The 15,995-nt window shown below is 38.7% G+C and overlaps 1 protein-coding gene across 4 annotated transcripts in view; it reads left to right on the forward strand.

Moving 5' to 3' along the window:
- KIAA1549 (KIAA1549 ortholog) overlaps positions 1–15,995 on the forward strand; it is a 138,033-nt gene that overhangs the window by 65,936 nt on the left and 56,102 nt on the right. For all 4 annotated transcript variants that reach the window (XM_072038779.1, XM_072038783.1, XM_072038775.1 and 1 more), the window contains exons 3-6: positions 1,313–1,401; positions 7,214–7,391; positions 8,950–9,080; positions 10,481–10,664. In XM_072038779.1, the coding sequence (XP_071894880.1) occupies positions 1,313–1,401; positions 7,214–7,391; positions 8,950–9,080; positions 10,481–10,664 (582 nt within the window). The remainder of the gene's footprint in view (positions 1–1,312; positions 1,402–7,213; positions 7,392–8,949; positions 9,081–10,480; positions 10,665–15,995) is intronic.

Genomic DNA, 15,995 nt, shown 5'->3' on the forward strand with positions numbered 1-15,995 from the left:
AGCTCTATCATTTATTCTTGAAAAGAGCAGAATTCACTACACTAGTGAATTACATAGCCATTACACAGTGAATGAAACTGCCTTTTCAAGTGTATTTTATACATATATACAAGTACATCTATTTGAGGCTGCTTTATCCCTTGATTGGTGGAAAGTGAACATTATTCTGTTAATGTTCTACCAAATGTTCTGACTAAGTTTCTCCTTAAAGTTGATGCTGTTGTTTGCATAAAGTCCACATGAGAGGTAATGTTTTAATACAAAAGAAGAAATTTGGCTTCAAAAATATTTGGGCTTTGTTACCGTTTTTATCATTTTACTGTCCTATGTTTATATGTTTATATTTTCCCTCCTCCTTATATTTTATGTTTATATTTTCCCTCCTCCCATACTTACTAGGTTTGGTGTGGTTTTAACCAGAAAAAGTGACGTTAGTGTTTTTCAGAACCAATTGTCTCAGCATCTGGTTTTGTTTTTTTGGTGTTTTCCCACTTCCTTGGGTTTTTTAACAAGGCACTACCAGAGAGCTAACCCAGGGCAGCTGTAGAAATGCTGCGTGCTCTGTGGTAATCAACACGTTTTGTCCTTAAGCTTTGCTGTAATATGGAAAGCAAAATGAGAATAATCTCATTCTCCAGATATGAAGGTGAGCTGACTGCTGGTGAGGACAAAGATTTATTTTCACTTGTAATTTGATTAGTTTTGCAGGCAAGTTACTGATGAAAAGTCAGTGCAGACTGACAACATGACACTTGTCAGTTGTCTCCTTGACCATAGTCAGTCTCAAGCAGACATAACATCCATAGGGGCTTGGGGTTTTTGAAGCAGTTTCTTACTCGGTGGATATCCCTTTCAGCAATCAATGTCACGTTTGTTTACTTTTATTTAAGTGAAAAGTAGATGCATATTTTCTGTGGCTTTTTTCTGACCACATCTGCATTCCACGCGTTGCCTACAAAACTTGAGCTGTGTTATGACAGCAAGCTCATTGTGGTGCTTGGATCAGACCGAATGTGCTGTGAGTTTCAGATCCCATTTGAATGCCTGAGTGGCTCTTAAGAAGATTGCTTGGCTAGAATACTAAAGACAATAGATATGGACAAAAATGAGAGAAAACAAACCTGGAGTTCCTTAAGTCACTTTTTAGGATACAGTCACAACTTTCACTGTTTCCTTGCTATTGTCTTATCCATTTGACTCAGCTGATCTCACTGTCTGCTTTTTCATGCATTACACAACTGAAAAATGCAGCTTTGAATAAAACCTAAGAGATGAAGCTAAAGTATATTTACTGACTGACATTAATTTCCAGTGCTGGCCCGAAGAGCTGTTCTACAAAATGTCAGTGAATCCATCAGAGAAGTGCTCAGAGTTCAGTTCAGGCGATCAGTAGAGCTAGAGGTAAGTGGTATGAAGTGTGTATGAAGCTGTTTGATCCCTCTAATGCAATAGTGGTTTTAGTTCACAGGCTAAAACAGTGATTTAAGAATAATGTATATGATGCTAAAGCACTGAAAGGTTTATGTCAACTTAAATGTTAGATTTTTTTTTAATGTATGACTTTTATTTAATTTTTATACTTTTAGAATGTAATTTATTTTCTAGGGCAGACCTTTCTTGTTTTTGTCATAGCTGATCAAGCAGTGCCCTGCCACTATTCCACACCTGCTCTGACTGGTGAAGTGAAAATGAGCCGAAAAACTTTTACACTTCTAAAATACCTGTTAGAGTTTTGTTTCTCCTGCTAGCTGATTACATGCATAGAGCCTTAAACAAAGCAAACCATTCTTCACCACCTTGTGCTATTTTATCTTGTGAGGTCATCAGCACTTACATGGAAAGTGGTGGAATCCCAAATGCTGGATTTGGCAGGAAAGGCAGGATGAAAAAAAATCAGGTGTGCGATGATAAGATGTTATTTTTTAAGCCTTCAAGTAGGTGTGACTGGATTTCTTCCCCTCCTCTCCTTCCCCCACTCATGGGGTAAAAGAATTTGTGCTTAAAAAAAAAAATCCTCTCCACTGATGTTCAAGGAATTGTCTTTGAACAATAATATTTCAGTGTTGTTCCCTAACCTTGGAGTGAGTATCCACTGAGTTGAAGTTTAACACTCTATTCATCTACTTCTTCCTCAAACCCTCTGTCTGAGAGGAAAATGATCGAAGAGGTGTTTTGGGGTTACATTTGTTGTGTAATCAGGTGATTGGGGATAAAATGGAATGTTTCAGTGGAATTGTGGGGGTAGGTTGCAGGTTCAGCTGCGCTTCCAGTGTGTCATTTCTGTGTTCATTTGGTTGTGATAGCCCAGCACCAAGGTGGTACCTTATTTCTTGTGTGGTTCCTGCTTAATTTTCTTACTTTTTTTTGAGTCTCTGATTTCACTTTTGCAATAAAGTTAACTCATGTGCCACCTTGAATGTTGAATGTAAGTTGAATATCTCCGTGCACAGAAGCCCATGATGGTAGTGCTTTTACCACTTGCTGATCTTTGTGGGTAAATGGTCTTTTGACAGCTCCTGCCACAACCACTGCACTCAGTAATTAAACAGCTCTTGTCTGTTGTTTGAGAACATGCCTGTCTCCCTCTCGGTCAAGATAAATGTGTGACAAATGTCTGCCAAGCTTCAGCCACAGTGAGCTGCCCCTATAGATTACGTTTAGTTTTGTTCCTTTTAGCAATACCTGCCCATAAGCTTTAAGGATTTTTGCAAATTAAATATTTTTATTCTGGATGGTGAATTTACACCTTCAGTTTGTGCAAACTGGCATAGGCAAGTAGAAGTCAAAAACTCATGATGATGAAGCTACAGTGATTTTCAGTGACCTTATATGCCTTGCAATAGTAATGCCAGTAATACAAAATGTATTGCTAAGTACCTGAAGGCTGAGTAGAGCAAACATTTGATATATTTCTTCTTTATATTTTTACCCTTTAGTCTGTCATTTCATGCCCACTATGGCCTTGCAGAGCTTTCAATAGTGTGTTTTGGCTCTAAGGCTGCTTTCTGGCAACTGCTTTTATACATAATGCAGTTAGTCCAGCTTCATTCTTTGCAAATTCTATTTTATCGAAAGGAGAAAACATCTCCATGGAGTCACTTATGCTTATTTTATGCTAGAATGCTGCTGTCATATGAGTTCTCTTTGTGATGCCTTGGGTATCAGTATTTTTGCACTGAAAATAATGTTTTCAACTCTAACAGTAAAATGCTAACCAAACGGTTACTATAAATAAGGAGCTTTCTATGTCAGCATGTTTAATGGTGATGTAATGCAAAATTTTACACAGAACTGTCTCATATTACTGAACTAAATTAATCAAGCAGACATGACTCTCATTAGTCAAGAGTACCCAGGAACTGAGTGTGCGTTTGGAAGTTACAGTGAAGCAGTGCACTTCTTTAAGCTTTTTTTTTTTTTTTACTATGGCTTTTATGACAGCTCCCAGATGTTGTTCCCTTGTTGTGATGTAATGCACAGTAAATCAGGAGACAGTCTTGTTAAATTTAACTTGGTAGTAATGTGTGCTTTAAAAATAAAATCCATGGCAACGATGGATATAACTGCTGCTCACTTTAAATATAATCCAAGTTTAATACTGGAAGGAGAATTACTTTTCAACTGAAAAAGTTAGGGGAAAAAAACTTTGGGCTCTGGTTCTTTATTATTTCTAACATTCTGAACTGATGAAGTAGGAAAAAAGTGGGGCAGGCTTGAATCCTGTCTAATGAAAAAACTTTTTTTTTTTTGCAATTTTCTTCTTAGCAAAGTGAGAATAACTGAAAATTTTAAAATTATCTCTTTGTAGTTGGTTTCAATGTATTGCATCTGCAGAAGAATAAGACTCTATTGTTTGCCTATTCTTTGGACAAGAGCAATTTTTTGTCAACTTCCTTTACTGTAAATCTTAGGACACTTGGGTAAGATTCGCTAGACAATCTTCAGTTGACTTTAGCTTTGTTGCACTGGGGCAAGAGGAAAAAAAAAGTGTTGGCAGTGACTTGCTATAAGGATCCTGCTGCCGTTAAGTTCATACAAACAGAAAAAAGCTTATTGTCAGCCTCATTTTGTTAGGGATTTTTATCATGCGGTGTAATGTATGCCACAGTTACTTTGTTGCTGCATTTAATCCAGGGTTTTGGACCTGGCCTTAACCTATAGGTTTCTGTGATCCAAAATCTGCAAACCTCTGCCTTAAAAGTAAGGAAACGAGTTCTCTGTCTGGCAGTTAAATACTTTTTTCAAAGATGCCACCTTGTGGATTTGCACTGGCTTCTGTAACATTCATTGCTACTCACTGCTGCTGAAACTGTGGCTGTTATCGTTTAGGTGTGTGAAAATGGGGGAAGAATTGTTGCCTTAGGATCCCAATGCATGTAGGGGCGGAATCTGTTTCATTTTTAAGACCTGTGAGCCTTTGTAGCCCATCTTCGTGAAGTTAAATGCTCCCTGTAGACTCATTACAGAATGCTTAATAAGGTGGTGGTGAGGAAATCCTTTTTTTATGCCTTCTGCCAGATGTTTGCACAGCATAATACAGTGGTATGTGGGCATGGATTAGATAGTACCAAAGGTACATCTAATCAAATAGTTTAGCTGACAATAATCTATAGCAAATGCCTAGGGAAAGTCATAAGGGATGGAGTAAGCAAGCAGTGATGTTTTCCCCAAATACTTTTCTAGCCTCTAATAAACTGGGACTTAAAAACGTGCCATACGAGATGCATTCTCTCTTGTCAGATTAGCTTTGAATGAGAGAGGCTGTATCCTGGAAACAGCAGGGTTGGATTAGCTGTTTTAGGAGAGGTAACGGCTGAACTTGAGAAGGTGCAATGACTTGTACTGAAGCTTTCTGCTTTTGCTGGTGGCTCAGTTGTGCATGTTGAGTTTTGAGTGCTTCTCCAGATTCATGGCTCAAGGCATTAAGGTAAGAAATCTGCGCTTGTTTCATGTAAGAAATTGTACTTGAATAGGTAGTGCTCTAAAACTGGTGCTTCAGCTAGCTAGTTTGGTAGCACCTCACTGTTCTGGCAGTAGAAGTGAAACCTCCAAGAGAGGGTTGGATGGTTGGCTGGGTTTGGGAACCATTTAGCTGCACCAAGAGGAGCTGTTCTTACTTGTGAAGCAAGAGTTGAGCTGTGCTTATGCATCCTAGATAACTTTCCAAACTTTTATGTGAATTACCTTGTAAACAGCATCATGCTAACATGGCTGTATTACTTCTGGTGTCTGAATTCAGTTGTTGAGATGTAACTTAAGACAAAGCTGCAATACCCCAAGCAGAGATAGCTATTGCTTTCACCTACAGTGCTTCTAATCTACCTACCTTAAGATTACACTTAAAAAAAAAATATTTTAAGTTTCCATTCTTGTGGCATTACTTTTACCCAAAAAGGAGCACAAAAGGGAAGCATGAGTGTTAGCTGTTAAAATGAAGAAGTCGATGCAAAATTTCAGAGGAGTCCCTGGGGTAGGCTGCTTACATTGCATCTGTGGTGCACTGGAACAGGTCAGAGGTGCAGGCAGCTGAGCTGGTTATCAGAGGCTTGCGTCCTTGTCTGAAATACCTAACTATAGTCCGTGACAACAGTATTGTAGAGATGCTGTACTAGGCCTCTCTTCTTCAGTGTATATGGCTTCAGAAATCACCAGCAAATTGCCTGTAAGATTTTTAATTCTATCTCTTCTTTTTCTTGCTTTTAATCAGTCTTTTGTGCAAGTAATGGTAACTTTTCTTTTCAATGTCTTACCCATTATAACTGCTGTTTTCCATTTGACAAACTGAAGCTGCAGAGATCATTTCATCCTGAGATAAAAGGATAAAATTTCAGATAAGAAGAGCTCAAAAGAGCTGTGCATATTACTCATATCAAACAAATTTGAATTCTCTGGGTCTAAATCCATGTATAAAAGCAGGATGCTGCATATATTTGTGGCCTAAGAAGAAGGAAGAAATAATGAGCAAGACGGTTTTTTGTTGTTGTTGTTTTTTCTTCTGCTATTTAGGTAGTTTCTTTTGGTGAAGATCTCTTTGAAATACATGGTGTTTGAAATACATGGACAGGAAAGGGCTGCTTACTGTCTCATCTAAACACCAATTATCATTATGGTGCACTATTGCAGAAATACCAGTAAGGAACATGTGGATGACACTTTAAGTAGCACTGTGCTTTTCCATGAGGCTCATCTTGAAGTTGAGCGTATCTGAAAAATCCCTTCACTAGCGCAAAGCCTGCAAGATGCCAGCATCTATTCATTTAAGAGGTGCACATTTATCAGAACATTTGCATCTCTGGTTTAGATTATTTATTTGTGAATCCATCGTGTTGGATATCTCAAAATACTGTAGCGTGACTGCCTCGGGCAAATCAAACAAACCACGAAATAAAAGAAATAGGAAAAAAATAATGCTGGGGAAATCAGAGTCCTTGATATTGAGATAGTTTCTCTTAGGGAGAGAAGGCATCGCAGTGTGTTTAAATAAATAAAAGCCTTCAGCTTGTTTTTACTTAGGTGACAGAATAATAACGTATAAAAGCCTCTGCCTGGAAACATTTGCCTAGGTTCATATTTAACTTTCAATTTCATTTCTTTTACATGATGACTAAAGCTCCTTGGGGTTTTTGAGAAGTCTCAGTGTCAGGAGATGAAGTGGAGGAGGAAAATTGTAATTGAGGTAACTACGTTGAAGAAAGCAAATGGGGAGAAGCATTCTCCAGAATACTTGTGTGTGAGAATTATATCCATAAAACACAGTTTATGTGTATTTTGTTTCTCACACATCACATGTGAATGTTACAGGATGCGTCTGCTCTGTAGCACAGGCCTGAAGTGCAGAAGCTCTGCAAATGGTTCAGTAAGTAGGTAGCAATTTGTATGGGAACTCTTACATGCTGCTGGGGAATGCAGACCAGGTGGAGTGCCACTATGCTGTGACGTGATAAATGGAGAAGTGTGGAGGTAGGTGTGTTGCATTGGAGAGTTTCCAGTGGGTGCTGTTAGCACAGGGGAAGTGCCTTTCTGATGCACTGGAGCAGAGGCTGCAAGGCACAGTGCTGTCAGTGTGTGTGTTTCTATCTCTGTAAAATAAAGATTGCATTTTCTTACATGTTGGGGTCTAAGCTTTGAAATGCCCAGGACTCTATAGATATAAAGTGTTGTTGCCAAATTTCACCTTGAAGATTTTTTCTTTTCTTTTTTTTTGTTTTTGTAGGTTTATAAAATTTCCCCGAAATATGCTTTCTTGGTGACATCAGGTCCTTTTGTTTACACGGCAATAGCTGTCATAAATGTGCTTGTGAACAGCAGTCTTCTTCGTGGTGAGACCCCCCTGATCCTCTCGCTGCATCCTTCTTTCGCCATGCCTGATAACAGATTCCAGGTTCAGACAGGTGAGTTCTTCCTGATACAAAGACAAGGAGATGTAGCTTCATACTGATTCACACTTCTACACTTGCGGAGAGTTTTGTGATAAGTATGTGAGATCAAATAAAAACCCTGTGTTCCACTGCTGTGAGCATTCACTCATGTCTGTTAACAAAGTACTTGCTGTAAATAATTTGTGGACGATTAACCCTGTCATTTCATGTTTGTTTTTTCAGGAAAGTTTTCTTAGTGAATTGCAAAATATGTATGCTCTTTTCCTTGCTTCATGTTTTGGTTGATGGTTCACTGCTGAAACAAGTGAAAAAAGTTTGCATTCTTTGTATTGCTTTAAGCGTTAAGAGTATTCTCATGCTGCAAAGCGACTCTATTTTCAGTGGCCCCTTGCCTGTCAATAGCCTGATCTCCACTTCTCTTGTAGCATTTTACAAAGATAAGACAAGCAAAGCTCATGGGAAACACTTGTAAAATCACAGTGTAGCTACTTTGTAATGCTTGACTCACGTTTTGAGTTATGTTTACCTTAAATTACACTTCTTAGAATTTTCAGTGTAGGAGAATCAGTGAGCAAAAGGATAACTCATATAGCATTCAGCTTTCCATGGCTGCTGTATGGCAGCAGTCCATGACTGCTAATAGTCTAAAGTAACATATTAACCACGTAATGGAGTTTGATTGAGTAATAGACAGTAACAGGAATTAAGTATATGGGCAATAGAGTACATGGATGTCAAACATAGCTGCTTTTATTCAGGTATGTTTCATGTGCTGTTTCTTCTGTGTTAATATCTGAATTGTGAGACATCAGCTCTCTGTGTGTGTGACATCTTTTTCCACTGCTTAGCATGGTTAAACAGATGATAGTTGCATTTTCTCATCTTGATCTTTGTATAATATTACTATTAGGATCTGTGACCTGTTGATAGCATTTCTTTGGGTAAGAATATGTCAGGAAATGTGCAGATAGCTGTGTGTATAGCTAGAGGTCTGTATGCCTGCTCACTCTTTCTCCGCTGTGCTCATTCTTTCTTTCCTGTGAAAGATGTTAAGGTATATCTATATAGATCTAAAAGATTGGCTGCTAATTGGGTATTTTGAAAGTGTTAGACTGATACTGATGTGTACGAATGGATCCAGTGTGTGGTCTTTTAGATAAGCTAAATATTAAATTTGAGTCTACAAAGAAATTTGTTACTATTTTCCTTGAGATTTTCATTGAACTGCTGGGGTAATTAAGGATTTCAGTGTGGTTGGTTCAGTGCTCCAGTCCTTTAGCAAGCTTTTATGCAGCAAAGGTCTATCAGTATACAGCAGGAAACAGTGGGTATTTTGTCAGTAGTATTGTTCAGTAATTTAATTGCTGCTGCACCAGATACTAGGAAGTAGAGAATTTACTGCACCAGTGCAAAATGTATTTCTACTGTGTTTCTGCCCAGGTTTTCATTGAATATGTCCTGAATTCCATGAAAAAGTGCTAGCCCTATGGCATGAGGACTCTCACGCTCATGTAGTTCTCTTTCATGGAAGTGCTTGTCTGTAGGAATAACGTGTACCCTTTGCCTTCAGTGCTTCAGTTTGTGCCTCGAAATGTGGATATTGGGTTCTGCGACTTCAGCCAGCGCATTGAAAAGGGGCTGACGATGGCATTTATGGAGGTGAGCAAGCAACACCAGGAGTTCTACAACTTCACTGTGCAGGTAAGAAGAAAAATGTTTCTTATCTTTGCCTTTTTCTCCTCACTTCCAGTTGTCTTGTTTAACACAGCTGGTAAAATGAGTTAGGCGTCCCCAGATGCCTTGCTATCTAGATCATGTAGAACAGTGAGGCTTTGTAATAAAGTCTTTTTTTTTTTTTTCCTGCAAAATAATTTGGGTCCACTTACTAGTCTCGTTTCAAGCTTACTGAAAAGAAGATCCAAGAAGATGGTGATTCATATCAAGAAGCATTAGTGAATATAATAGGAATTTAAACAGGCTTATACTTCCACATAAAGGCTGCCCCAACCCTGTTCAAACACATTCTCATTGGATTTTATTATTACAGGATAGGGTGCAGGCAGTATGTTTTTGTTGGAAGACACCTTTCAGGTCTTGTTGCCACTCAGAGGATCCTATTAGGAAATACTGAAACATACACTGTCATTATATGAGCAAACGTGCTAGTTGCTTCTGAGTTCTATAAATACTTACAGTGTACATGATGCCGCTGTCTGTGACAGATGCTACTGGAACTTCATATGTGAAATGTATTGAGTATGTGTTGGGTACTGAATCATGGCAGAGCTTATAACTCCCTGGCAAGTCAATAATTCAACTTACGAGACTAACGCCCTCTTCTCTCTGAATTCTTATTTTTTTCTAGCTTTGTTGTAATACTAAAATTAGTATTAAAAAAAAAAAAAAGTGCTATTTAATGGGCACCATAAATGTCTGTCGGTGCTACCATAAAATGGTCACAGTGGCAAATATGATACAAAATTTAGAGTACATGAAGTACTATGTAGTACATATAGTAAAGTGCGTAGATATGTACTCAAAACTGTACAACTGAGTGAAGCAATATAGATAGAATACGGATAGAATGAAGACAGAACATGCAAAACACTTTATTGGCATATTGTCTTAGCATACTTTCTTTTTAAATAGTATATTACTGCTTGGAAGAGGTTTGTCTGTATACACACAGTTGCTCTGTACTTAGGTGGCAGAGTGAGACTTCTCACAGTTGTAGGGTCTGGGTATGCATGGTGCAGTAGGTTTTGACCAAGAGCTATTTTCATACCGTGTCTTTGTCATGGTATTTTCCTGTCTGTTCCATAGAGTTTGATATTGGCATTTTTTCCATCATTTTCTGAATGATAGCTTTCAGATCATTGTGGATTATGAATGACCTGAAAGGATAATCCTTAGAAAGAGGAAGCATGAGTAACTTGGCCTCTTCGAGACTCAGTATGCCGAATCGATCTGGAATCGATGTTCCTCTGCTTTGATATAAAATACTCTCCCCTCACATTAGGAAAAAAAAAAATCTGTCAAGGAACAAATAGATATGCCAGTGATTTGATTTTGCTGACAGTGTTCCAATCTTTTCTTTTCAGATACTGAATATAACTCTGAGTAGGCCTGGGGCTGCGTTTCGTCAGGGCCCCGTGAGCATCATTTTTGCCATCCGAGATAGATATGGTTTTCTAAATGGGTCCGAAGTCAGTGAGCAGTTAAGAAACTTGTCCGTGGTGGAATTCAGCTTTTATCTGGGTTTTCCTGTGCAGCAAATTGCTGAACGTGAGTACTTGTTGCCAAGACTGCAAAATACCTTTTTTTAAAGTAATTTTTCCCCTACTCTGTAAAATTAATTTTGTGTATAAGTGATAATGCATCTTTAAGTACTTGACTTGCATCGTGAATTCTGCTGAGCAAGTCTGTACCTCTCTGCTCATGTAGTGTGTATCAGTGTTACAGCAACTTGTTGCTTTTGTCATCATTCTTTTCTTCTGCACTGGGCCAGTTGTGCTGAACCTGGCACCATTTTCCCTGGTCTTAGCCCAGGTACTTTAGAACAAACAAACAACAAAAAGATAGCCACTTTGGTCAATGCTTCTGTGCAGTGTGTCTTTATTATGTCTACAATGCCTTTGCTGCTTCTCATCAGGGTTTACTACCTTGGGCTCTGTGCTGTGCTCAACTGTGACTGACTTGTAGAAAGCATGGGATAAGTTTATATTTGCCCAAGTCTGGGTTATCTGTTAGTCAGTAGCAATGCTTTTTTAAGTCGTCTTTTATCTTTTAAGGTATTTTAAGTATCTTACTCACTTTCTGTGTACTACTTGCATTGCAAGTCATTTTTTCCAGTCGGTGGTCATTCTAAACTTAGATTAATGGGAACTGCCTGCAAAGCAGTTTCCTTGATGTTCATTCTTGACAGCTTATGTTTGATTAGATTTTGCAGGGGACCTCAGTCTCGTAAGTATGCCAAGTATCTGAGTTCAACAATAATCCTTGTACGCTAGTGGATTGTTCATTGCAACAATGACTCATGAACGTAATTAAGATCATGAGAGAACAGTACTGCCTTTCCTGGTGGAACCCATTCATGTTAACCTAGTCCATTAATTCCCAGTTTCTCCTATCTCACTGTACTTTACAATGCAGATTTTTAATCACCTAAGTTACTTTTTGTGGGATATGTAGGTGCATAGCACCTGACACAGTGATTCCGTCTGTACAGTCAAGTGTCTGATGGAAAATCAGGCCTAGTGGTGGGTGTTTTTCACTATGCAGCTGTACAGAGGTACATCAGTGAAGACAGGACAAGGAGAATCATTGTCACTGAACGTTGTGCTGTGTAGCACCTTTAAATCTATATACATGATAATTTCCCAATGACTAGAAGTAGTATTAGTTTTTGTAAAATCTTTTTGTTTTAATTTTGAGGGACTTTGATCCCTCTGTTCCCATAACCAATTAAAAATGTAGCAGATGTTGTATTAACCTTCTCATTTCCTTTTAATAATTCTGTTCTCACTTGGTCTCACATAGACTTTACGTTTGCAGTGGTAGCAGTATTTAAATGAGCCAGGACCAAAAGCCTTCTCCATAGACGACTAGCATTTTCTTGTCCCTTGTGAGGCCACAGAAGTTCTCAGATTGTGGGCTGTGATCTTTGTTTCTCACTGAATTCAAAATAAATGTTCCTCTTGCCATGATTGCTTGAAAGACATTTCTCTTCACTATGCATGGATTTTTTTTCACCTTTGCCCTTGAGTTTATTACTTCTAGTCTCTTGGGTATTATTTTTAGTGTCTTGATGTTGTTTTTTTTTTCCCTATGAAGTACACACATCTAATCCTACTATTTTTACTTACGTCCACATATTCTGGAGAGATATTTGTAGTGTAGTGAATTTGCAGGTTGCCCCTTGCTGAGAATCCCATCTTCCAGATTGTGTGATGGTGGTACAGTGCAATTAGATGATAACAGAATTTCTACCAAGGTCAGTATGTCCTGAAAGGCAAGACTGGTCATAGGGGAAAAACACTGCTATTAAACATGCATGTGTGCTGCTCTTTTCCCCCCTTCACCCTCACTGGTATTTAAGAAATGTAAAGCTAATTTATTTAGTGCTCAGACCAGGGACTCTCCCCATGTTATTTGCATGCTTTTAGTGGGGCTGATTCCTGTTTGATGCCAGTGGAGCTCTGTGACAGCACGTCACTAGAGCAACTCTTATTTAATTACAGATTTAGCCCACTGCAGGATAGCTCATTTAGATTTTGCACTTCTCTGGTTTGGTCTCAGTAGTGTTTGGTTTCAGTGTTGTGGAACAGCAGACGTGGTGCCATTTGATAAGTCAGCAAAGTGAGAATGCAGCTTCTCAGCTTGTTCAGAGCTATGGGTCTGTCTGTCAGCAAGCAATAATGGACGTAGTCCATACACTTCTGTAAGCGAGGCATCCTCACTCAGTTACTTTTAGCTGTTTCCACATGTTTCTTTTTTTGCACTGTTACTGTGGCTGTGTTTTGAGCCAAATCATTTTAGATCTTCAGAGCCAGAAATCACGTCCAAAGGCTCAGCAGTGTTGGGCAGATCTCTTCTGAGACATCTTATTCAGCAGTCTGCTTGAGGATGACCAACAGCCAGATTCTCAGAGCTACTTTGGCAGTGAGGTGCCTAAATGCTTTGATTTTCTAGGCTCTGTTCTCATGTTTTCCCTTAGCCTGCAGAGCATTTACCGCAGGGAAGGTGTTGAGATCTTCCTTTGACAGACAGCTGCTTTGCTCTATGCGAATTATTTGCAACTGTCTACTTTTCAACATGATTTGGGGGGAGTTTTGGAAGGTATATTTATATGTAAATGTGAAATATTCCTTACCACACAGTGCTGTGGCATTTGTGCCTTGACTGCCAGGCCTGGTAGCAGTTATATGTTTGGTGGTGACCCCTCTTTAGGGCTCTGTAGGTGATCTGATAAGTCTTATAGCCTGCACCTGAAGAAAAGGAACTGATCTGTAGGTGAGCTGAGCTGTCAGGGGGTTCACACTGATTCATACAAAGGACAAGCGGCTTGTGTAATATCACTGTGACTCAGCACTGTTAAGTGAAGTGAGATCTTGCTTTTGTTATCCCAAATATGAGCTTTGTTTGAAGGAATGTATTTGCTCCCTGCTTCCTGTTCACTTCATGTAGCTTTTTGCATGCAGTCTTTTCATTGGGTTTTTCACATAATTGATATATACTGCTTATACTTTACATTGTGTGGGTTGTCCCTGTGCAATACATGATTAACAGCAGGAATTCTTAGTCTCTTTTTTTTTTCCTTGTTGCACTCATCAAAGTAAGTTTCTACAGTACAAGTCGTCTGTTTGACAGAATGGACTGTTCTGTGCAGGAATGGGGCTGTTGGAGGGGCCAAGCCTGGAAACTTCCAGACTTGTTTTTTTTCCCCACAGACTTCTAGGTGACTTCAGCAACATGCTATTTTCAAATGTCCAGGTTACATCTTTCTGCCTGCTAACTTTGCATTGTCCACATTATATCTCTCATTTCAGATTGCAAACTCATTTGGTTATGTGGTCATGAACTACATATCAGCAGAAGGAAAGGCAAGTTTAGTCACAGTTCCTAGGTTTGTTTTTTTAAAACCAAAAAACAAACAAACAAAACAAAACATAGGAAGGAATATGCTTAGTATGTCTTTATGGCTGTAAGATTTCTCTGAGGACACGCAAAGGCTAACGCTGGACTACATGAGGAATATTGGCCTTTGTGAGCCTACCCCAAATATATTGCTTTTTTTATTAGGGCCTTAAATAGAGAGAGTTGCCTTGGGACTGTTTTTCAGTGCCATAACTAGCTCTTTGATGGGTGGCATCTATTTCAGATACTTTGGAGATGTTGCAAGGCCAATAGGATAAGACGAAATAATATGATACAGTTCAAGGACTGCAGATTTTTTGGTAGTTTTTGTCAGAGTGGATTTTGGATCAGATTTTTAACAAATACTGTTTTAATACAGTACACCCCAGTGTTTCCATGGAATCTTAATTTTTGGGGGATGTCTTCTCATAGTAAATACTTCATTCCTTCCATGCTTTGTCTTTCTGTTCTTCCATTTATCATAAATGAGAACAATCAGTGTGGTACCAATTCTAGCATGCATAGTCCCATGTCTTCATGTAAGATCAGACATATCCTTACTAGAATACCTGGTGAAGGCCATGTTAGTGGAGTTACATGCTTCAGATTGCTGTCAAGAGACTTCTAGACGGCTAGGTGACCCTTTGCTTTTTCATTCAACATCAAATCAACACTTACATGGTGTGGTAGGTACTTCAGGTTACATGGTGTGGTAGGTACTTCAGGACTGCGTGACAGAATCCGCTCATGAGGATAGTGTATACTTCATTAATGCATCGATAGTCATTAGCAGACCAGCCGCAATCTAAATAGCAATTGCATTTTGTCTGTGCTGGTTTTAAACAGTAGTTCCAGGAGGATTAAGAATCTTGAGACTAGGATCATGCTGCAGTGCTGGGACTCCAGCTGAGCTCAGGACCAGGCCACAAGTCTTAGCAAGACACTGGAGTTGCCTGTGGCATAAGCCATAAGGGCTGGAGCCTGTATTTTATAGCTTTGGAGCATTGTCTGAGTTACAGAAGCATCCTTCATTTCATGCGTTCTTTGTCAGGTTTTAGAACTCAGCCTTAGCTGCCAGTGATTGTGGCACATCCTCCTTTTCAATTTCAAGATTTTCTGCTCGTCAGTTTATTTTTAAATTTCATTAATTCCGTGAAAAGTTTAAGTGAATAGTCATCCAGTAATTTGCATGAATTAAATCATTTTCAAGTACTAATTAGAAAAAGCGTGAAGAGCGCATTAAGTATTGAGGCAAAGCATGATTTTGGTTTAAAAGAAGAAAAAAAAACTGCAACTGTTAGCAGTTCAAAGTTTTGTGGCAATTGGAAGATTTCTCATTTTCTTATCTTGCTCTTTCCATGCTTTGGAAAACACAGATCCAGTTTTGTTTATGCTTTTCTGTTCAGGTTGTATTTCTAAATTGAAGTGAACAATTGCATGACCAGAGCAAATAGAACTCCAGTCTATAACCTACGCTCAGAAGAATCATGTAGCAGTATACCAAAAACAAATGTGTTAAATTAAATGGACTGTGGGGTGCTATTTCTGTGTCTGAGAGTTTTGGAAATTTGATGCACCCTGGTCAGTGTACGGAGTACTGATGTTCATGTTCAGAGTAAAGAACCATCATCTTATACCATTCTGAACAGTAAGTCACAGTGTACCTCCCAGGTGGTTCTCTTGAAGCTAGTGGTATTGTTATTATCGAAATAAAGGTGCAAATAACCACATTTTCACTTTTTTTCCACAAGACTATCCATAAATCTGTGGAAATAAAAGATACTGTAAGTAGTAAGTCCTTTGCTTTTATGTTAGCAAAAAATTGGTAAGCTTTTTAAAGGGCAAAGAATTGGATTTTAGGTTTGCTGACAGAAGTCAGCTACTCTACGGTTTATGTCATAATTAAATTAGAAAACAGATAATTTTCTACATGTCTAATACATGCAGTAGTGGCAAACAGTCTCTGGAACTGAAGACTGG

Source organism: Anas platyrhynchos, chromosome 1 (assembly GCF_047663525.1).
Source record: "Anas platyrhynchos isolate ZD024472 breed Pekin duck chromosome 1, IASCAAS_PekinDuck_T2T, whole genome shotgun sequence".
In the NCBI taxonomy this organism is placed as follows: domain Eukaryota; kingdom Metazoa; phylum Chordata; class Aves; order Anseriformes; family Anatidae; genus Anas; species Anas platyrhynchos.